This window comes from Platichthys flesus, chromosome 1, assembly GCF_949316205.1.
Source record: "Platichthys flesus chromosome 1, fPlaFle2.1, whole genome shotgun sequence".
In the NCBI taxonomy this organism is placed as follows: Eukaryota; Metazoa; Chordata; class Actinopteri; order Pleuronectiformes; family Pleuronectidae; genus Platichthys; species Platichthys flesus.
The window spans coordinates 5792381-5816142 of record NC_084945.1 but is presented as its reverse complement, the minus strand read 5'-3'; the positions used below and the strand labels follow the sequence as shown (position 1 = coordinate 5816142).

The window sequence follows — 23762 nt, the reverse complement described above, 5'->3', positions numbered from 1 at the left end:
GAGGAGGGTTGCAACCATGACTCCTGCAGTGAAAGCTTTGGATTAGTTTGTTTAACTCTGTTTGTAATTCATCGATTCATCCTGCCACTAATGTTTTTCGCTCACTAAGGGTTTTATTCCATTATATGTGAGATGGAAGAATGATTTACATTTATTGCATCTATGATTCTGTGGAAGCTTATAGTATCACATGAAGGTTTAAATGTTGATTCAGATGTTTTTCCACTTTATTTTAATTGAAGTCAGTCAGAATCACTGGGGATTCATCATTTTCTGTTTAAGAATTTATAATTTTTAACATTTAAATGAAACTTCCAGAGATAACTTCGGAGGTTTTCTTCATCTTGATTGAACCAAACACAAAAACACATTGTTGTGTGCCATAGATAAAGTGCCATGATAGAGTAAATCCTCTTCTTTAAACTTTTCTATTAGGAGACCACAGACTACGCAAGACCCATCATTTTCGGTGTACAAGTGGGTCTGCTAGATCCAGAGCAAGGACCAGTTCTCGATGACAGCTGGCCTACTGTCGTGAGGACTGAGGTGAGACAATCTGACGGTTAATCCTCACACAGTTCTCACAAATACAAATGGAAAGGGAGGTTTTGATAGTTACTTTGACTTACCGATGCTTGTCTCTGTGGCTAGCTGCCCTTCTGGAATGGTTGTGACGAGGATGACCGCTGCATACCGGACCTGGCACTGCAGAGTATGACTGACCTGATGACTCGAAAGTAGGTGCTTCACAGAGAAAGATGCAGACTTACTGTATTTACACCTCTACTGTATGCAAAACAATATATTTGTACTAAAGATTGACTCTGTCCTTCTAACCCCCTACCTTCCAGTCAGTTCTGTGCGCAGCCTGTTCAGTCTCGTGGGGCTTTCTGCCGCCACTTCAGCGAACAAGAGATGGAGGGATCTCTGCGGGTGCTGGAGGGAAACAGGAGGAGGATGGTGGTGGACCTCCGGCTGGAGAACAAAGGAGAGAACGCCTACAATGCTCGCCTCAATATCTCCTACTCACACAATCTTCGCTTCTCCAGTCTGATAGTCAAGGTAGCTTCTCATCACCATAGACCAAGAGTCTCAATTTGGGTTTTCTGAAGAGTCTAATGGTGTTTTAACCCTTGAAAAAACCTTTAGTGATAAAGTGATCCTGCAACATAGTTATGCTTCTTTTTATTCTTCTATTGTTAAATGCTGTCTTCCTGCAGTTGATCACAGTCAGATCCTACCCCCCCAAAAAAAGTGTTTTCATGCTGCAAACAAACCAAACCATGGTTCAGTTCTATCAGACAAAGACCCCCTGTTCTGGTCTGACTAAATTATGGTCTGTTGGTCCAGACAGTGGTGTGGCACCTTTCACACCCGCTCGTTTGGCTCAGACTAAACTGAAAAGTCTAAAGGACCAAACAAAGTAACAACCCTTAGATTTAACAACAATTCTAACCAGTAGATAATATTAGAAGCATCTTATATTTAAGTGACCAGTACTGTAATAAAAAAAACCTAAACTGTTCTTCTTTTTGATGCAGGACAACTCTGACATCCAGATTGAGTGTTACCTCGAGGACAAGCTGAGGAATGAGAAGATCTGCAACGTCAGTGCTCCGTTCATGAGGGCCAAATCTCAGGTGAGACATTTTATTATAAGAAATCAACTCAAACACAAAGACTGACATTTTGACTGTGGAGGTGTGACATGGAAAATTTACTAAAACCAAATAGATTGGCAGGTTTTCATGTTTTACATAGACTCTTGAGCATTTTCCTACATTACATCTAACATTTGTATTTAACCTGACTTAGTGGAGAGCAGATGTAAAATCTTTCCAACCATGAAAAATCCATTCATACAGGAGTTTTCAGACTGATTGCCACATGAGATCAAAATCAGTTGACAAGCTTTCACTTCTGACTAAAATAAAAATCTCAGACACGTAAGTCTGCTCGAACACAGGCTGCAAAATGCTCTGATGTGGATTGTATCAGGCCAAGTACACATGCTAAAGGCTTGAGTTGTGATACACCACACTGGTTAATGTAGGGACCACAAACCAACCAGGGAAACCAGTTTAGTTCTGGTTTGTGAGATCCTGTCATTCTCTAGTCTGACATCATGGTCATCAAAGCTCCAACACAAACACACGTCCTCCTGTATTTAACTTTCAAACTATAATAAGCAACAGTGAGAACATCATCTTCTACTTGTGTAAAAATCGTTTAGTGGCAAGAAACGGATACGTCCTTGATTTATAAAGGATTTATCTGTGATTTAACTTTATTTACAGTTTCATGTGTTCATGTGTGGTGGTTCTCTCACAGCACTTTATGATGTTGAAACTTGATGCTCTGTGTATCTTACCAGACCTGTAACATGCTCTTAAACTTGAACACGTTAAATGTGAAGTTTCTATGAGTCATGGTGTAGTTCATGAGACATTTATTTGCTAATTCTATTTATACATTTTGGGTAAAGCTTTATTTTATGGCTCTTATATTTTTCAGCTACTTTCCTGTAAACTTTCCTCATAATTTCCCATCAGTTAGATGTTTTTCTTTCTTATTCGACATGGGCATCCGATAAGGTTATTTTTCAGTTTCTATTATATTATCACCAAATTGTGTTTTTACAATTAATTGAAGGAAATGCTTTGCGTGACATCATCATCAGGCATCAGTGATAAAGGATTTTGAGTTATCCAGTTAAAGGTTGATGGTTTGTAGAGAGCCCTGAGTATCAGCATCTTATTTTCTTAAGCTTGACACAGTGCCTCCGTGATTCAGCATCCAAAGAAATCTAACCAGCAAAGTAAAAGCTGCTTTTTTAAGTTCATTATTGCTGAGTGGTATTCTTCCAAACTAAATGTGTTCACTGTGCTTTTAACTGTGTGTGATAAAGCTAAAGGTCCACAAGTGCCACTGCTCAGGGTTTGGTGATTTGATATTTGACCATAAAGTATTTATGATCCCTTTTCTAAGTTACCTGGGTCAGGTCACAGATGACGACGACTGTGGGTTCATATTTGATGTGTCGCTGAGGTCAAGAGTGAACCTTCAAAGTCACTCTAACCAAATCCCTGCAGTCTGCAGTTTGTTTAGCCTGTTTACATCACACACATAGTTGCAGGCAAGTTACTTTGCAAAGGTTAAAGTAATTATCCCTTATCTGTATATTAAAGTCAGTGGAGCAGTACCTTCTTCCTCTATTCACTGTAATAATTAAAATGTCTCGTTTGGTTATAATTACTTTATTAAACATGCAGATAGAGCTTGTAAGGTATAAACAAGAGGAAGAAACTTCTTTCTCAGTTCTTAACATGTTACCACTTTACCCTGGTGCACCTGGTGAGAGGACTTTTCTCTCATCTGTTCCTGATTCTCACGATCACATGCTGTTCCCAAGCTTTTCCACAGGCTTGTAATGTCAAAGATATTTATGGATCCCTGCACTTTCCAGTTTACGTTTACGCAACTGCCTCGAGTTTTATTTCCATGGGGGTGATGTTTGAATTCACCGTGATGAGGACGACACTGATCGTACATCACACTGCAGTTAAAAGCTATTAAACAGCGAGCGGATCACACTTCATCAGTCTTTTCCATTGGTGTCTTGTCTTTCTGACTTCAGACTCTCTTACTACACTGGCACAAAATCTGCTGACAAATTAGTAATGAGAGAGATTGAAGGAGTTCACGACCACGTCATTATCACAAACAATAGCCGTCTCCTTGGGGATGGAAATATCACCACATTTCTCCGTAGCACTCTCCAGCTTCTGAACCTGAAGGACTCTGGTCACCCCTCAGACTCCCTGAGTGATTCATACACCCACTCATTCAGCCTGAACAGCGTCCAGAGCCACAAGGCTGATCTGCTCTGGGTCGAGAACCTTTTAAATATGTTGCACAGAGTTAAACAAGGCTGATTGTGGTGCCACTGCCAATCCAGCAAAGAAACCACTGTTGAGCTGAGGGAAAGTTGGGACCAGAGGACAAGCCCTTTTTTTAAAATAGCCAGTTTGCACTCATGTTTGACTTTTCCGGTTGAGTATGATTTACTGTAAACTTTACTACAGCTGCATCAAAGTGAGGTTTTTCTTGCTGGTGCTTTTGGTGTACACTAGTTTTTTCAATCAATCATTTAGTGACAGTGAACCATGTGATGTGGGCAGGCGGCGACAACCCAGAGGAGAGACTGGAGCTTTAGGCTCTGACTGAATTTCCATGTTAAACTATGCAGTTGCATAAACAAAATCCTCGGCCACAGACTCTAATGTCTTCGAAACACATACCACTTGCAAACATGTGTGTGTGTGTCTGCATATGCTTATGTATATGTGTGTTTTCGTTTAACTATTTTGAAAATAGGTCGTACAAAAACTTCCCCTTACATTGGTGTTAAGGAAGACTTTCTCCACAAATAGGAAAAGATGACGTGCAGCATGCTCTATGTCTGTGGTCTGTCAAGGAGAACTCAGTGTAAATGGAGGAGGGAAGCAACATTAAACATTGTTATGCATCACGCTACGGTCAGAGAGAATCTGTCAGGATTTCATTACAGCACAGAAGACTACAATGCTCGGCTTTCTCTGCCAATCAACCCTCCTCTCCTCTCCTCCTCTCCTCCTCTCCTCCTCTCCTCCTCTCCTGTCCTCCTCTCATCCTCTCCTCCTGTCCTCCTCTCAGGCTTAAAGGTCTCCCTCTGTTTTTGTTTAGAATTCCTCCATTGTTTTCCATTTGGTCTCATCAGTTCTTGACGGCCTCTCTTCTTTTTCTCCTTTCTCCTTCTCTGCTTGAATTTTACCCTCAATCTAACTTTCACTGGTACTTGTGTGTACTTGTGTGTCTGTGCGTGCATAGTCATGTCGATTTGGGTTTATGGTATTGTCCTCAACCATGGGGGAACATCCCTGGCTCTCTTTAAGCAGCACCAACTGTGCAGCCGGCTGCCTGAGGTCAAAGCCTGAGACTTACAGCAGGTTATTGCCGGCTTTACCTCTTAATCCACAATGCAGGACTTTTACTGCTGCAGAGGGTATAATGTACACTGTACTGCAGCTCACAGTCAGAAGAAGAAGCTTTAAATTGTGCTTTTAGTGCTTTGTTATAAAAATGTAACAACGATAAACAGGTAAACCCGCTAAAGGAACACTGACAGAAAGATGAAATATATTGTTTTTAAGGCCATGTAATAAATGAGTGATTTATTCCTCTGAACTTTGTTTTCTCCGCTGTGTAGGTCTCGTTTCGCCTGGAGTTTGAGTTCAGTCGTATCGTCTTCCTGGAGCACGTCAGGGTCATCCTGGAGGCCAGCAGGTGTGAACATCAATTTGAACTCTTCCCTGTACTTAGAGACGTGGACACTTTTATACAGTCCCTCTTTGCATGAGAGAAACTGTCCTTAACTGACACAAAATAAATAACAACCTTGAGTGTAGCCAAAGTGCTACACTCGAGATAAGCTAAAAAGCTGATAACACAAATGAGCTGCAGCAATAAATATTTCATCTGGGGTCCCACTGTAACATCACTGCTCCCATTGTTTAAATATTTCTCTCAACAGCGATGGCGAGGAAATGAGCACAGCTGATAACTTCAATGACATCTATTACTCTCTGAAATACGAGGGAGACCTTCTCTTCACCAGGTTCGTCAATTATCTCTCCGACTCTTTCCAAACAAAGCACGATGAGGTGACTGTGGAGTGAGCGTCGAAGTAACTCGAGTGATTAGAAGTCTTCTGGGAAGTGTGGGAAAATTAAATGAACATACTTATCTGGAATGTGTGAGGGAGTATTTGGGCCATACTGAAGAAAAAAGAAAGTCACAATATTACCAAAATAAAGTCATAGTTCAACGATAAAAGTTATATTATCTTGAGGAGATAACCAGTAAGGACAACTTGTGCTCACTGGAGTTTTGGATCCAAAACGATCATAGATTGATAATCTCATTGTTTCGGATAATCTATGGCGCTCAATATAGTGCTATTATTTATAGCACTATGCCTCCAAGCCCAGATAAATTAAAGATTTATTATTTACACATTACTTGTCCATGTTGATTCTTCACTTCCAAAGGGATTCAAATCCGAGCCGGTATGATATCAAATCAGAGCTCTCGCTGGAGGAGCCCGGAGTCATTGGTCCCATTGTCAACTTCACTTTCCAGGTAAGAGACAACATCTTCGTCCCGATTTAAATTTATGCAAAAGGATAATAATTCACACAGTTTCTGCTCTGTTGTCTCTCAGATCCAGAACCTCGGCTACTTTCCGGTAAAAGATCTACAGCTGAACATTGAAATCCCAGAAATGACGAAGAATGGGAACCGACTCCTGCAGATATCTGACTTCCACATTGATCAGGTGAGTGTGGCGCCCCACTGAGAATCGGTCACTTATGAAAGATTAATAGCCCATTCTTCATTTTGAAATCCCTGCTCAGTTTATTACACTCTCAGGAGCTCTGCTGCTTCAACTTTTCAAGGTTTAGAAACTTTGGCCTTATTTTAAATTCATCCAGTTTACTCTCCAACTGCCCAAGGTAAAGAATGAAATGTCAAGCTTATTGACTGTTTGCTAAACCTAAGCACTCACAGCTACTGTTGTTGTGCTTGTCAATATTTTTGTCCCCATGCAGCACATGATGCAGTTTGCAATGAAGTTTGGAATAAATAATCCTGGATCTTCCTCAGGTCAAACTTTACCCCTCCGCTGAATGTCATAGTAATAACTTTGGTAGAAACACAATCCTCTTTGTTGTTAAATTGTAATTCGAGAAACATTGGGTCCATATCACAAGTAGACAGAAGCACGTCAGACCCATCTGACATTACAAGGAAGGTTAGGATCACATAGGAAAGGATCCCAGTCACTCACAGGTCAGACACACAGAGACGGTCAAACCAGTCAAGCTCACATAATACTGTGCAGAAGAGAAAAGCTGCCTCAAACAAGAGGTCAATGATCCTTTAAGGACAAGGACATAAAGAATCTGCACAGTTCTGCAGAATACCCATAGTTGTATAGTGTGGATTAAAGGTAAGGTCATAGAGTTGTTTCATTTTGACATTGCTCCACTGCTGAGCTTGTGTTATGTCATTATGTTTGTATTAGCTTTCACTCAGTGGGAGAAAAGTACATAACAGCTACTGTGACTGGGGCTTTTTAATCTTACATGTCACCCCACAGTTCAGTTCTAGCCGCAGCAGCAGTAGCAGTGGTAGTAGTAGCAGTAGTAGTAGCAGTAGCAGTAGCAGTAGTAGTAGTAGCAGTAGTAGCAGTAGTAGCAGTAGTAGTGAAGACTTTTTGTACTAAGGTTAATTAGAGATGCTGATGTTGTGATGGAGGAGACAACACATGCTTTAATGTTTTTCTTCACTTTTCCAGAGGGTCAAAGCACTTCCCTTCAAACAGGCTTTTACTGCAGCGTCATTCACTTCACCTCAACAATCCAGAGCCTAGATAAGGCTGCTACGCTGTGATTGGACAATGGCCGCTCAGACTCTGGGTTTAGTCGGTTTATCTTTTAGCATCTACAATTATCACGCAGTTGTCTCTTGTGGTCACAGTTGTTCAGCAAAAGTCGTAGATTGTTGTTATAAATAGTGATGTGTTAGTGTAGAGTTTCTCCCTTCAGCGCTGCTGTTTCAAAATAAAAGTTTCTATTACGTCAATGGGGGGGAGGGGGGTGTAAGGCCGTGTTGCCAGCTTAGCGCTGCGATCGCTATATTTAATTTACTGACTTTGCAACAAAACCACCTAGCCTCAAATCTAGTTACACTCTGTGTATTTGTGGCCCATTGTAGATTTGATCTCTTCACACCCTGTTGTATTCGGGATTGGCGCTCGGGTTGTGTTGTTGGGAGGAGAAACCTGTTGACCCAGCTTTGCAGTTTCTATTTCGTACTCGTCTGTGTATAAAGAAGAAGAGAAGCTTTACTGGGAATTTATTAAAATACTGTTTAATTTGGGCACAGATGATGCAATCATGTCATTTATATGCTAATAAACAGGTCGATTATCATCAGTCTGTGACATTTAGGGACTTTTCAAGCAGGTTTTAGCCAATTTCCATTGAACATAGTTGTTGACAACCGTTCCACAACTGTTTTCAACAATTCCTCAGTTTTTCACTGTGATCTCACTTCAGAATCAGAATCAGAATCAGAATTATTTTTACCATGTATATTTGAACATAAGGGAAATTGCCTTGGTGTGGCTTGGTTCAACCATACTCTGAAATCTTTTCACAAAGTCACTTTATATCCCCAGCCTCTGTTCTTTATGCTAAGATACACTTCAGCTCTTGTAGCTAACTTACTGGAAAGACACATCATCTCATATATCACAGGACGTTAAATGTTTCCTTTAAAACACAACTTTTTATTATATTATTTCAGCTGGGTCCCAATTGAGGGGTAGCCTTCGACGTGGTCTGCCTAAACTGCTGAACTGAACTGAAATGAAATGGCCTGGTCTACAGATAATTTCCTCTTTGCGTCACCAGCTAGTCGTCCTCTTACCGCTGCATCGCTGAGTTCTCCGAGCTGCTGCCCTCACTGCAGCTCAGCCACCCAGACAGCTAGCTTGTTAGCCAGCTTGTTAGCCTAATCACTGGCGCTCAATAAATCCTGTGATAGGTCGGCTCGAGAAGGAGCCACAAGTCAGATCCTTTTTATGTTGCCAGGCCACATTTGAAGGAGCAGTGGAAATGATAAAGCCTAGTTGCGCCTGTGTGACATGTTTGCTCTCCTAAGGATTCAGCCACTGAATATAGATGCAGCTTCTGCCTGCAGACATGAGACTAAAGCATCCTAACAGGTATATTTCCGTTTCTGCCCCCCCCCCCCCAGAGAGATGGTACTCACTGTCTACCACCTCAGCATGTGGCAGAGAGCCGAGCATCACCTGAGGACCTCACACGCTTCTCCCGCTTGGTAAAAAACAAACCCAACCATTTCCTCCATTGCATTTGTTTGCTTTTTCTTTTCCTTGAGACTAATGTCTGGTTTCTACTCACAGAACCGATCCAACACCCTGATCCTGCCGATCCAGTGCTCCATCAATGTGGCTTCCCACCGAGAAATTGCAGTCAGAATCACAGGAGCGCTGCGAATAGATACCTTACACGCAGTGAGTATAAACCAGTTCAACAACATCATACACACACAAGCTGCGTCATGTGTTTGTGAAGATTGACCGCTTGTTTGGATTTGTTCCTTCAGCTGAAGTTTAAAATCCTGGAGCTGGTAACCAGTGCATCGGTGGAGCTCCCCTCCTCCAGTGCCATGTTTCTACATGAAGAGAGGCCTGTCAGACATGTGAGTCAACACGCACTGATGTTGTAAACTGCCTCTGCCCCGAGTCTGACCGGACTCAAACACCGAGTTCCCATACGCATCCCTAATGTAATCAGACGGATCCTCTCTTTGATTCTAATCCCGTCCATGTGTGAATAACGTGTCTCCAGCTCCGGGCGATGATCTCGTTGCAATGTATTGAAACAACTTAAAAGAATTTAACGTGTTTATTATATGTAATGGAACATTTTATCTCAAACTAAACACTGACATATTTTGCCGTTGGCCCACTTTTCTAAAAACAACCTGAATGAGCTCTGCCTCAGTCAAGTGGAGTCAGACAGTGAAGGTCGGTGCTGGAGCTCACGTGCTGTGTGGTGCTCAGGGACCGAAAGGACCAGCGGCACAACATGTACAAGTCTGGACGTGTGACCTGATCTTTGCTGCCATCTATTGGCCAGTACAACTGATTTGTTTTTAGCTGAGTGCTTTTTTTGTGAAAATGGAAATTGATTTTGTGGTAAATCTGATTATGATTTGTGCTTCAATGAGCCATCCATTATAATGTTCACGTTAAGACAGAAATACCTCAACAAATATATGTATAGCCTCAAGTAAGCGACATTGGGTTCTGTCTAAAATTAGAAATACAAAATGAAATTGAATGGTTTGATCTCATTTTGTGTGACAGATATTACTGGAGATCAGGAAGGAGGGCGATTACAGGATCCCCACCTGGATCATCGTGGGCAGCACGTTGGGAGGACTCCTGTTGTTAGCCCTGCTCATTCTCGCTCTGTGGAAGGTAGGACATCACATCAGCCATCATTCATTATCAGTAAATGTATTGTATCAAGATCTACAATATATCTTTGCTGGTCTTTTCAATCCATATTTATTATTTCAAACATAATAAAAAAAGGTCATATTGTAATTAAAAACAATTATAAACATTCCTCTCTGTGCTTTACTTAGTTTAGTATGAGATAAATTGTCTCGGTTGAACCTGAACTAGAGTCACAGCAGTTCTTCAGTGTAGAGTCAGACTGCCCCCATCTGGTAGAGAATGAGGTCACGTCTGTCTGCCAACAGCCCAAGTCTGAATCGGTTATTCTATTATGAGAGTTTTTTCTTTTATAACATTTTTAATAAATGTTAAACAACTGCTAAAAGGATATTCCCCTAATGTGTGAGTCTGTACAGCTACAGAAACACACAGCCTTACTCCAGGTCACTGAAGATCAGAAAGACACCTATTTTTTTTTTCACCTATCACCTAGACACCTAATTTGCAAAACAATTGCCCAGGTAACGAGAATAAAAGTTCAACATTTTAAAAACATAAATCAGATCAAATATCATAACAATCAATCAATAAATCAGAGAATAATACAATTGGTGGTTCTCAGGTGCAGATCAACCTCTAACCACATAACATGATTCTGGTGTGGGTGTGTTTTAGTGGAAGTCATTTTAAAATCTGAATAAATGTATCAATTATTTAAATTAATCAACTAAATATCCCAAAAATGTTTTTGTTGAAAATGTCATCTTCAAATGTCAAATCAATAGGCGAACATCAAAAGACCTCAGGTTAATTAATGTAGTGAACTAACATTTGGAAGCAGAATACAGGGTTAGAGGCTTTTACTTCAAATGTCTACATGTTAGCATTGTCACTGTGAGCTTGTTAGCACCATGACAGCCACACAGAGCTGATTGTCTCTTTCAGTTTAGATTTGAAACTTTCCTTATTTAATTATCATCTGTGTTCAGCAGCTGTAATTCACACACCGACAGTGAATCGGACACTGAAGCTCTAACTCTACTTCTTGGCTGACTGTTGCGTGTTTGAATCTTCCTCTCAGCTCGGCTTCTTCCGGAGGCAGAAGAGACGAGACGAGGACGAGCCGGAGGTGAACGGGAAGGCGGCAGAGCAGCGGTAACGCAGGCTGAGGGCCCCCAGCAGACACCTTTTCACCAGGGGACCCACCACTCAGGGACCAACCCACCTCCCCCCCTGCTCCCCAACACCACCACAGTGGCACTGCACCGACAGCCCCGCTTGATGATGATCGCTGACGCAAGGCTTCCTTTTTTCTTCAGTGCACTGGATCTGTCCCGAGACCCCTGACCACCCCCGCCCCAGGAGTCAGCACTGTCACACTCACTTTGCGTTCCTGCACTGTCACGACGTCAGGGCCTCCCCTCCTCCATGTAGTTGCTGCCCTCCTGTCGTCCCTCCGCAGATATCAGAACATCTCGTTTTCCGGGAGAGTGCTCAAGCTTCGAAAAAGGAAGAGAACAGAGAACTTTGATTGATTTGTTCCAAGAATTTTCGGCCGCGTGTTCGTCTTCCTGAGGCGAACGTCGGCCAATCACTCTCTTGTCTCCTCTGTGTATTTATTTAACTCTTATGGTAATTTTAAAAAAACATTAAAAACCTCAAGGGTGACTCGCCACCCGAAAGCTACGGCAAATGTAAAGTTACTATTCTGTATATTGAATTCGATGTTTAAAAGATTTTTTATCTGCAACGTGTTCAGTCGACCTGCGTTTTAATTTATAAAGAAACAAACCTGAACACACGTCTCCACAACACGAGGAAGATTGATGACGTTGGACTTCGAGAGATTCTCCCGATCTTTCACTGCAGAGACGAATCTTCCAAATATGTAACTTTAACTTCTTTACTTATTAATATTTTCGTCTTGGACAAACAAGCAGGATGGTCTTTAAACATTTGATGCACTTTTACCTTGTACAAAAATTAACTTGAACTTTGTAAATAGTCAAGTAGCTTTTTTTTTTAATACCCTTTCAGTATTATAGTAGTTTTCAGTATTTTCATGGCATTCACAAGGCAAATACAAAAAAAAAGTAAGAGTATGTCACTGAAGCCGTCACAGTGTGAGACGGCTGCATGCCTGTGAACGTGCACTGCATCAGAGCGAAGGGCGTTCATTGAATACTGCTGGCAAAACTTTCACAAAACTTTCCAGACGAAAACTGTAACTGAAGGATTATGAAGATGAGTCGTATGGATGCACATGATTTACAGTAGGTCAGCTCCGTCCCAGTGTCACCGATGAATGTCAGTTTGTTCTGTTTTGATGAGGTGTAAAGATGTAATACACCGACAAATAAAACATGTAAACATACGTCTGCAAATGTCTTTTTAATGAGTGACTGCACAGATGCAACTGTTAAAAAGAAGGGGAGGCATGAAAATGATAGTGAGAAGTTCATGTCTTGTGTTTTAAACACAGGATTGTTAAGCAGACGTCAGAAAGTTTCTCCAATGCTGCAGAGATGTGACCTGTCTCTCTCTGTATCTTTTGGAACAGGCCTCATTTATCAGCTGTATTGACTTGAAGCAAACAAAGAGGAGGGAGACATATTATTGTAATTGATTTCTCCTCAGTGTTTATCCTGTGCTGGTGTTATCCAGTTCTCCACACCCCAAAAGATTCAGTCCCCCCGCCAACAGCGGGCATCAATAACTCCCCCATAACAATCAGTTTTCCAAGCAGAAAACTTTCATTTTATACATTTATTTTATAATAAATGTCACCACATAAATACTTCATATTGGTGTTATTGATTTTCATATCTCGTTTCTGTAAGAGGAGTAAAATGTCAAGTGTTTATAATGTGTTTCTACACCTCACAGTGAAGTGCAGTGTAGGAGGAGAACTTCAATCTCCTCTCAAACCCGCTCTTATCATACAAAGTTTAACAAATCACTGCTCACTCTGCCACACCTGAAACTGAGAGGACACTTTATTGAACAAAAAGAGGTTTGAGAAATCAAAAAGGATTTCAGATCAATTTCAGATTGAGTTCCTTACAACATGAGCACAGAGCAGGATTACCTTAATTCAATGTGGGAAGTTTAATCTCATAACACTCAGGTTTGTGTAGAATTAAACCAAAAGCTTTTGTCACTTGGGTCGTGTCTTCATTCAATGCAATTCAATGTGTTTGGTTTCGGATCATAATGAACATCATCTCACCACTTTGAAACCTCAGTGAGTTTTTTCCACCGCCACAGAGACTCGTTTACCTTGGAACACAAAGACCCTGTTGGTCACAGCCACTTCATATCTGCAGGTTTTGTTTGACTCTGTGAAATCTGCACAAACCTCGTCTGAAGGTAACGAAGGTTCCAGTTCTCTGTGCTTCTAGCTCAGTTCTCACTTTTAAAACCAATGAATGAATAATGATGCATTGTGGCTGCGGTTTGAAGTTTCATCTGCCACTGACAACAATGACAACAGATTAATAACCCTGAGGGAGCGAGCCTCATGTCACTGCTGCAAATGAAATTAGATTCACTGAGAGGATCCAATGTGTGCAGCAGACACACAAACAGAACTAACGAGAATAAATACTCAACACAACAGTTGATATAATATGATAATATGTGAAGATGCTGATGAACATTGACATTAATGAGACAAACATGAAAGAATATGGATTCAAGTTTGCTTTTAACATCTGCGTGATTGTAGTTCTACACTCAACATCAATTAGTATCCATCAATCAAACTTTATTTATTGAACACAGTTCACAAAGTGATTTACGAAACATGGGAGGTTAAAATTAATTGGATGCATTCCAAAACAATCAACAAATCAACAAGAAAAGTTAAGATGATAAAACATTCATTTAAAAAAAGAAGTAGTAACGCACACAGAAGAAATTAGGTACAAAAATGTAATCAAAATAAATTAAATTCGAACAAGCAGTAAACAACAACAACTCCAATTTCCCTTTGTTGTTATTTTGAGAAATCAAATGTGTATCATATCAATCAATCATCAAATATCTCAGATTAAAACTGAATTAAACAAGTTACAGACACAAATCTCATCTCTTTATAATTTATATTCTCCACCACCATGACGACTTAATCTGTGAAATCATCGATCTGAGACTTAGTTTTGTTCAGACGTTTGAAAAACAAGTTTATATTTTCAACAATGAACTCGTAGTTTCCCACCTACAAGTCAAACTCTGCCATTATATGTGAGATTATTCGTACAACCTGTGTTTAACATAAATGGAATTGGATCTTTAATTCCCCAACATGTAAACGTGAAAGAATGCTGAGATGTAGATTCTGATATAAATCCATGAAAACTCTTCTGGAACTTTTTGATATTTAATGAAACAGATGTTATTGATTGTGTGATGATCAGACTCTCATCACTTTAGGAGGAAGCTGATGTGAACAGTGGAGTCTGGACCTGTTTTAGTTTATTCATAGGAATATGAAGATATGAGCCTTTCACTGACATGTTGGTGTTTATGTTTTCTGATATGAAAACATTTACTTTACAGAATAAGCGCCGAAAAGGCTTTAAACAGAATGATATCAGCCAATATATTATCAGTATCTGACCTTTTTACGCCCTCACATCGGCCCCAGGAATCCATAGCTGTCCAGCTGTAATTTGGGCACTTAGGACAGACAGTCTCTGGACAGAAGGAGACGGACAGGGGGACATGGAGAGACTCTCATTAAACCTGACAGCCTGTCGGAGCTGGTGCTCTGCTGCCTCGTTAAGTGCCGTGGAGCAGGTCGGAGTGACAGCTGGAATCTGTACAGCTGCTGCTCACCTCTCTCCTGGGTCACCTCGGACACACCAGTGCAGATGGACCCTTCATTCACAGCTTGTGATGGACGTGTCTGAAATGTTCCATCCGTGAGTTCAGTGTATTCTTAGGGATCGAGTATTAGGAATTTATTTTTTTATGCTCATAACATAGAATATGGATCATATGGGCTCACTATGGAAACCCTCTACTCATGTATTTAAAGATGCCCCTGAACTGAAGATGTTCTGTGAAGTGAAATGATGTGATGTCTGCTGTTTTACATGAAAGCATTGACATGTCCTTATCTGCTGGGGGAGAAGAATCAACCACTTGTCCCCTCAGATGGAAAAAAGCCATTTATTTACAAAGATGCTTTACAGGGTGCAGCCGCATGAAGAGAAAACATTGCAACATGATTCTGTTTTGATCATCTTGTCCATTATGGGTCCTTCTTCAAGATCCCACATTTTGCATGTGGGATGTAGTAATTTTTTCAGATCCCTCCACGTCCAAGGGTCTATTCCAGAGAGGGACATCTCTCCACATGTGTCCCTTTGTCTCTGATCCACCTGTTGGCTTGTCACCTCAGTTTATTCCATCAGTGGAATCAACAAGTCACAGTTTTAGGATTCAGAGATTCCACAAATACAGTTCAGCCTCCTCACATGATAGATACCATGATGATGATGATGAAGATGAAGACATTTCCTGTAAAATGTAATGTGGGACACCTGCAGATCAAAGTTAAAGCATCAGACTCCACTGGTTTTCACTGGGTTTGTCTGGTGTTCGGGATCATTTTGGAGCCGGACACTCCTTTCCGGTCTATGATGGATAGCGTGTACTCTCCGTTGTCCATAATCTGGAGAGGAACCACCGCCTGCGTCTCGCCCTGCGTTACAGAGCGCGTGGCGCAGGCCCGGCTGGTGGGCGCAGTGGACGCCCTCCAGAACAAACCGCTGAGCATCTTCCTGATCTCCGGCCTCATCAGACAGTACAGCACCGGGTTCAAGCAGCTGTTCGCATGCGCCAGGCACACGGTGACCGGGAACACGTACGTGTGCACCATGTAGAACGACTTGTCCCAGTTGACCGCGTTGAACTTGACCAGGACGCCCCAGAAGGTGATGGCGTGGTTCGGCATCCAGCAGCAGAAGAAGGATAAAACCACGATGGCCACAGACTTGGTGACCCGGGACCTGCGCTTGGGGTTGCTGGTCCCCATGCTCCGCTGCCTCACGAAGCGCAGGAGCATCAGGTAGTTTACGCAGACGATGAGCATGGGGATGATGAAGGCGATCAGGATCTTCTGGATGTGGTAGAGGGCGAGCCAGTCGTGCCCTTCAGGGAACCGGAGGAGGCAGAGCTTCTCTCCGGCGACGACGGTCACTGAGGAGAAGATCGCCGTCGGAGCCGTGGCCACGGTCGCGGCCACCCACAGCACCGCGCACACCCACTTTACGCACCGCGACCTCCGGTAGGTTTTCTTCTTCAGGGCATAGGCCACCGACCAGTAGCGGGTCACGCTCATCGCGGTGAGGAAGAACACGCTCGCGTACATGTTCATCACGGTGATGGAGAGGATGATCTTGCACATGGCGTCTCCAAACGGCCAGCTGAAGTCCAGCGCGGTGTCCACGGCCCAGAAGGGCAGCGTGAGGACGAACTGGAAGTCCGTCACCGCCAAGTTGATGATGAACACGTTGATCTTCGACCTCTTCCGACCTTGGCGTAACCTCATGAGGAAGAAGACGAGCAGGTTCCCCACCAGACCCGTCGCGCACACCACGGAGTACACCACGGAGATGAGTATCCTCAGGATGGCGCTCCCGTCCGCGCTCATGTCGATGTCTTCGAAACTAAAGGTCCCATCGGCTGCAGAACTCAGGTTCAGAGCTCCGCTGTAGTTCAATATTCCATCCATCTTCAAAGTCAGAGACCTGCAGCCTCACCAGAGCTTCTGCTGTGCGCACAGGTTACGCGAATCCACCCAAACGCCCCGTGCGTAAAGCGTCTCTGGCGCCATTCAGCGGACCCTCATCTTCATCACACCTCTCTGAATGACAGCTGACCCGGAGTCTGCTTTTATACAGGTGTAAGGTTCCTCTGCTGCGCTGCGATTGGTCCAATGAAATGCGACGCAGACGCAGTCATAGACAAGAGCTCAAATCATCCTGTACCCAACAACAGGCACCAGACCCGGTATGGATGGGACGCACGTCGCTTCGCACAGTGTGTGGGGGGGTTACCGTGGGAAAAATCTGTCACAAATGGATTCATGTGTGTCACAAAAACAACTTTTTATCAAGAGGAGTCAGACGAAGTGCACGAGTTAAGAAATGAAGCGTTCATGATAAGAAGTAAACAATGAAAAGATGAATGGAGGAGGAATAAAAATGCTCAAATTCAAGCGGCACAGAATCAAATGATGAATGTTTAAAACAGTTGAAGGTGTTGACAGGTTTTGGTATGGAAAAATATTCTGCATCATTTCAGTTCGTGCACCTCCCGCTAGAGGGCGCGCTAAGCCCGGGCAGACAAAGACCAATCATAAAGTGACATAACATTCTGGAGCCTAATGAACATTCGGATTTGAAAAAGACTCTATTCCAACAGAGTCAATAGATGAAAAACACATTTTCAAGGATTTTTTTTGTTAAAAATGATATGATGAATAATAAAAATGTCTCTTCTGTGTTTACAAGACTTCAGGTAGATGTAGTTTTCAAATACCCATGAAATCAGGAACTTCTTCAAACTTTCACAACACTTTCATCAGGACTGTATGGAAGTTTTTGACCCACAGTTTCCACCACAGAGACAATTTATCAGATTCCTCTTCATGCCCAAAGGGAGCGAACACAGATCTGATAGAGCCATGCTCATAAATCCTTTCTCCAGTGGATGGAATAGCAGAAACCGGTCCTCATCTGACCCACTGAACCCGACTGACCCGAGATGAGGCTGAAACTTCCACTGGATCCGATTTCTTGGAGGAGCATTCCCCTTTAAGCCTGCAGCCCTCCGGAGAGATAGCCCATTGTCTTAAGTCCTCCCATCTGTGGGGGTGGCTCGGCAGAAAGTTTGCAGAGGAAAAAAGTTTCGGAGCTGTCACTGGCTCTCGGGAGGAGACAGATGGAGGACAGAGGGCACCGCCACCCGTGAGCAGACGATCCCACCGACGCACAGACAAAAGAACCGAGGACGCAACAAAGACGCACGGCGGAGGAGCGCGATGTCCGGGCCTGAGTTGGAGAAGTTGGTCGGGACAGTCAGAGTTTAGGTGCAACAAAGGAACGAAGAAGAAGAAGAAGAAGAAGAAGAAGAAGTAGAAGAAGAAGGAGAAGTTCATTAAACGCAGATGGAAGTGATTTGAGTTTTCCAGTCGACGCGGTGTGTGAGAGGCGTTAAATGTTTCTCCAGCGCAGCCCAGCGTCCTGACAACATGACCCGGTTGGAGTGCGGGCGTCACGCGTTGGGACGAAGAGTGTCCCCCCTTCTCTTCTTCATCGCACTTCTGACGCTCCTGCAAACCTGCAACACGCTGGGAGCATCACCGGAAGCAGGTGAGTGAGCCAGAAAACAAACAAACAATAATACAAATAAACAAACAAATAAATAAACATGTGATGGATGACCTCATGTCCTCTGGGGCGTCTTTTGTGCACATTTGCTCCATGAGTGCATCTCATTGCATCACCGACCTGTTCACAGTTCTCGGGCCAGAGCAATTAAACACAACATTCAGCTCATTGCGGATTCAGATGAATCCCCTGAGGATGAATCCCCCCCCCCCCTCCCTCTCTGCAGTGCCCTTGAGCAAACCCCTAAACAGGCCTCAAGCAGCTCTTTGCTGACACTGACCTCTGACCTCCTCCGTCGAAGGACAGGAAGCAGAATCCTCTTGGGAATCTAAGAGGATTCATTATCATGAATCCTATACTTTGCAGATTGTATTGGTGGTCATGCTCGGTGGATATCCTCACATCAGAGAATTAATCCTCTTTGTCTTGTAGGATGCACTCGCTCGTCTCCGCTGCCAACACTTTCATCCTCTGGCTCTAGCTCGCGGTACGTGGCTGGGATGTTAGACGTCAGGGACGTGCAGAGGAAACAGAAACAAGGAGTCGAGCAGAACTCTATTAGTCCCCAGAAGTCGTGCAGCAGTAAAACACAAAGGATGAGGTCATTAAATTAGATTAGAGGTCAAAACAACACATGGTGCACAAAGCATGCAAACGCCCGTCGAGGCCCAGCAGCCCAGCCACACCAGACTGCACACGCTCCTGCTGTAGATCCCAGTTCTCTTAACTGGTTCCAGAGTGATGTGTGGTCCTGTGGTGTGAGGCGGTAGAAGAAGACTGATTCAGTGACGGATCTGAAGTAGAGGATGTATGAGGCTGAAGTCAAGGTCTGGAGCTCTGTAGGTGCTGGGGGGGGGGGGGGGGGGGTGACTGTCAGACAGAATGGATTCCTCATTCTTTAACAACTGTTTGTGGAGCAGCTCATTGCTCCGTCACATCCGTCATGAATCAGCGGAGAGAACAACAAAGTGTCAGGCTCTGCAGTCGCGTGTGGCTGGGGGGGGGGGGGGGGGGGGGGGGGGGCGCCTTCCCCAACACATAGAGGTGCTCGGTGACCAACGTTGGTGCAACCACTAAGAACCAGTTCAGAACTGGGACACATGCATCATCTCATTTTCTCTGACACCCCCTTCCCCCCTGTCAGCCACTTAAAGGCCCCTGTTGATTCTGGGCATCAAATATATTTTCCCAAGCCGAGAGCGACTTCTAGATGCAATCACAGGTGCCCCCCCCCCCCCCCCCATAGGGTGTTATTATAGAAGTTATGATTGAAAGTCACATTCCTTTTTCCTCTTCTTATGGCAACAATCACAAACCCCGGGGGACCCCCCCGGGGAGCCGCTGCTGAACGAAAAAAGCCACGACCAAGTCCCTTGAATTCAAAATGAAATACTAGTGTGTGTTTTGTGTTAATTAGGACGCCGGAGGCAACAACAGCAGATTGAGAAAACGCGTCATGTGTTGTGAGTTATCTCTTCCTATGAAGGGATTCACCACACAAGGAGCTGGAGTTCATCCCTCTGCCAAGGCCAAATAAAAGTTTTAAACATTATGAAGATAAAAAAAATAGAAAGAATCTCCATCTGGATCCATGTTTCATCTGAATACATGGAATGAAAAACAGTCGTGCTGATTGACTGATGGTCTCTGGAGTGGAAACTATTCCAGGAAGATTCAGGCTTAGTTGAAAGTGTAAAATGTGGATGTTCTTGTTCAGAGCGTCCTCCTCGAACAGTGAGTTCATCCTACCTGGTGTATCCACAGTGAGGATTCTATAGTCAGTGTTTTTTCATAATAACACTGAATCTCTTTCAGACACCAGCTCACATTTTTCCCGGGCTATTAACAATTGACATTTCAAGTGTGAAGCGGAGAAGATGAACGATGAGTGAGAAATGTGTTTGACTCACAGACAGACGAACGTTTGTTGAATTCATGGTCGATTCAGATTCTTTGCTGTAGCTTCGTCTCTATGTAAGATTCCATCTGATCTTCCTGTGCTACAGTATAACACACATTAGACCTGGGCAATTAACTCTCCCAGACCTAATCTTTATCATGTCGGTTAATCCGGTTAATACTTTCCCTGGTGCGTGCATTCACCCACTGTCGGGTACTTACATTTTCCAGCGGCCGCCCACCGCTGCTTCAGGACACAGACGCAGATCACAGACCGCACCACCCTGCCACTTGTCCTCCGTTCCACTCCCCAGCTGACCTGTGCCCGCTTTAACACATTAACAAAAAACACGGTTCAGAAGTTGTCAGGACCCGAACAGTCCTTGAAGTTGTGTTTGTTCGATTCCCCTCGATAATTTATACGACAAAGACGTGTTGTGTATTCGAGGTCAAAGTTGAACTATATTGTGATACTGATTTGAAGTCACATTGCACGGCCCTACATTCGACTGTAGCTGGTGCAACTGCACTGGAGCTGAAAGCATCCAAAACAAAACAATGAATCCACCTGGATTGACCGCAACAACAAAGGTAAAAGCAAACAGAACGTGGGTGTTTGTTTATTTCCTGCTCCTGGTGGAAGGGAAGGTTCCAAATAAATGCCTGCCAGACTCCTCTCACATGTTCCTGCTCGGTTGTGTTCTTGAAAATAGTTGTGCGGATAAAACCAGCTCAGGGTTGTTTCACAAAGCTTTTGTGAATTCGCTGTTTGCATTCCGCTCGTTTCTCTCCGACGAGATGAAGCCATTAACGGGAGGATGATGGTTCGGGAGCAGGACTCTCAGATTGTCTGTAGAAGCTGCTGTGTCTGGAAATTGTGATGCAACAAGTATTTTCTTTGTGTCGTGATTTACACCCAATAAATGAGAGGACTCCTGTTGTTGTGACACCAGTAATAAGCGTTTCGTTCTTTTGCTCATGCAGAGCGGACTCATTTGTTCATGTTTTTACAGTTGTTTATAGATGTTAAATAATCCGTCTCCCTCTTCTCTCATTTATAGATCTGTTTGCTCTCGGCTGATTGTTCTCAGTTTGGTGAAATCTCGTCAATTATGTTTGTTTCATTACCTAAAAATCTTTAATTATCTATGAACATCATCTAATTAAAGCCTCCGATGTAATTTATCTATGAATAAAAAAAACACACAAATCCATTCAAATACATAGAACTTGAATTCAGTTCAATACATTTGACATTTTTACATTGAATATGAATGTTTATCTATTCTGAATTGTTTATTCTGTAAAATAAAGCTAATATAAAGGTTTATATCTGTGAAAGGCTCATATCGGATGATTTAAATTGACGATAATTTAGTCAGGTTCTAATGTTAATGTGAATTTGGTGGGTGAAGGTCAAAGTTCAAGGTCAAAGTGACTTTGCAGTTCCCCTTTTGACTCCTGAATGGATTCTCTTAAGAACACGTCCAGAGAATCCTTTCAAATTCTTAAGAAATGGCCACTTTGATTCATTAGGTTTAGGTGGTCAAAGGTCAAAGTCACGGTGGCCTCACAATTTACATGTTTGGTTTCTTGAACATGATTCTGCAAGTCTGTGTTTCAGGGTTTTGTGTTGTCCCTTTGAGTCAAAGATGAACTGATAAGATTTCAGAGATCAAAGGTCAAATGTCAAATTGACCTAATGAGTGAAGCTGCGCTGGCTTGTGGAGGCCTACAGCTGCAGGATGGAAATTCTAGTTAAACATAGTTAATGAATAGAATGTCAACGTAACTGTGAGTTAAAAAGTACTCCATCCTACAGACTCATGATGGATTCACATCCCCAGTAACTCTGACTTCTAGTTTCATGCCTCATTCCGTCTCTTCATTAAAAAGTCTATTTTAAAAATGCTCATATCGATAATTCAGTGCGATGAACGTAATTAAAAAGTGCGATATCTTTAGGAGGATTACATTTGTGCTTGTGGAACAAAAACGTGACTGTACGGCTGCTTAATGATGAGCAGAGAGGAGCAGGCTGCTGCTGCTCCTTCGTCCTGAGGCTCCTCTTCTTCACCCTCGTTCTCACGCTGCTGCCTCAGCGACTCAAAGGAAGTTATTATTTTTTATCAAGAGAACGAGTTTCACTGACTTTATCCGACCTGATGCAGTGATTCTCTAACACGCTCTGCCTCCTCCGCAGCTGTACTCCAACATGACAGTGACAGATCGGACGTACATATGGATTTGTTTAGATCTTCCTCGGTTTTGTTTACAGCTTTACAGACTCTTAATTATAGAATGACCCTCCTCTTTCCCATGATTTAATAACCCTCCTCCTTCTCCTCCCACCATGTCTGACAGAGGGATTTCTGCAGGATCTGCCGCAGTATGAAGTGGTGCGCCCCACTAGAGTGGATGCCAGAGGTCACTTCCTGTCCAACTTCCTGTCGCACCACGCTCGCAGAGTGCAGCGGCGGGAAGCCTCGGAGGGACCGGCCGGCTTGGATCGAGTCTTCTACCAGTTGTGGCACGGCGGCCACAGCTTGAACTTTAACCTCACCCTCAACCCTCACCTGCTGGCTCCAGGCTTCCTGACGGAGAGGAGGTACGGTGGCCTGGAGGGCGCCCAGATCCGTCCCGCTCGATCCTCCCAGTGTTACTATCTAGGAGAAGTGTGGGACGGGGCCAGTGTCAAAGGGAACGCAGCCATCAGTACCTGCGATGGACTGGTGAGTGAACAAACTTCTATTTACTACTTTACTCATGTGTCGCTTAGTCTCTTTTTACGTAAATGTAAATGGATGCAAATTGAAAAGTGAGCTCTGTGAAACGTCCTGCTCTCGTGGTTTGAGTGTATCTGTTTGTTGTTCAAAATAAAACTATGGATGCCTGCGTCTTAGGAGGTAGAGCGGGTTGTCCACTACTGGTTTAATCCCCTGTCTTCTCCAGTCTGCGGGCCTGCTTGGGGGCAAGACACTCAACCAACAAATTGTCCCTGATGGCTGAGTTCGCAGCGTGTAGTGATGTTTGGTAAAAAGGTTATTTTAACCTTTAGGCTTTTCAGTGAATATCTCTCACCTTTATTTCTGAAGAACAAAGTTCAGCACAGTGAGAGGTCACAGCAGGAATCCAGCTGTAGGCCTCAGTCAAGACAGTTTGTTCACTGGCAGTGGAAATGTGAGGAATCACCATCACCTAAAGCTTCAGTTGTATTTCTCTGTATTGAATCTAGTTCACAAGCACCGAATCCCAGTTTTTCCAGGAGACTTGGTTGATGGAATATGTTCAGATTTTGTTTTCTGGATGTTGCAGAGAAACGTGAACTTGCCAATGTGATGTTTTGCTGTTTTAACCTCTGC

At 43.2% G+C, this 23762-nt stretch overlaps 3 protein-coding genes across 3 annotated transcripts in view; 2 read left to right on the top strand and 1 right to left on the bottom strand.

Annotated features, from left to right (window-relative positions):
- The window catches only part of itga11a (integrin, alpha 11a), a 42553-nt gene extending 30080 nt beyond the window's left edge, over positions 1 to 12473 (top strand). The window contains exons 18-30 of the mRNA XM_062400848.1: positions 436 to 546; positions 652 to 737; positions 852 to 1062; positions 1542 to 1640; positions 5249 to 5325; positions 5573 to 5656; positions 6090 to 6180; positions 6263 to 6376; positions 8866 to 8949; positions 9035 to 9145; positions 9238 to 9333; positions 10004 to 10117; positions 11181 to 12473. Coding sequence (XP_062256832.1) covers positions 436 to 546; positions 652 to 737; positions 852 to 1062; positions 1542 to 1640; positions 5249 to 5325; positions 5573 to 5656; positions 6090 to 6180; positions 6263 to 6376; positions 8866 to 8949; positions 9035 to 9145; positions 9238 to 9333; positions 10004 to 10117; positions 11181 to 11258 — 1356 coding nt within the window. The 3' untranslated portion in view covers positions 11259 to 12473. The remainder of the gene's footprint in view (positions 1 to 435; positions 547 to 651; positions 738 to 851; positions 1063 to 1541; positions 1641 to 5248; positions 5326 to 5572; positions 5657 to 6089; positions 6181 to 6262; positions 6377 to 8865; positions 8950 to 9034; positions 9146 to 9237; positions 9334 to 10003; positions 10118 to 11180) is intronic.
- Positions 12474 to 15638: 3165 nt separating this feature from the next.
- rxfp3.3a2 (relaxin family peptide receptor 3.3a2) lies at positions 15639 to 16907 on the bottom strand. The gene has a single exon (XM_062393041.1). The coding sequence runs from the start codon at positions 16839 to 16841 to the stop codon at positions 15687 to 15689; it is 1155 nt and encodes a 384-aa protein (XP_062249025.1). The 5' UTR covers positions 16842 to 16907; the 3' UTR covers positions 15639 to 15686.
- A 1109-nt stretch (positions 16908 to 18016) lies between these two features.
- Positions 18017 to 23762, top strand: part of LOC133965937 (A disintegrin and metalloproteinase with thrombospondin motifs 7) — a 69032-nt gene continuing 63286 nt past the window's right edge. Inside the window, exons 1-2 of the mRNA XM_062400588.1 lie at positions 18017 to 18483; positions 22765 to 23132. Of these exons, the coding sequence (XP_062256572.1) occupies positions 18363 to 18483; positions 22765 to 23132 (489 nt within the window). The 5' untranslated portion in view covers positions 18017 to 18362. The remainder of the gene's footprint in view (positions 18484 to 22764; positions 23133 to 23762) is intronic.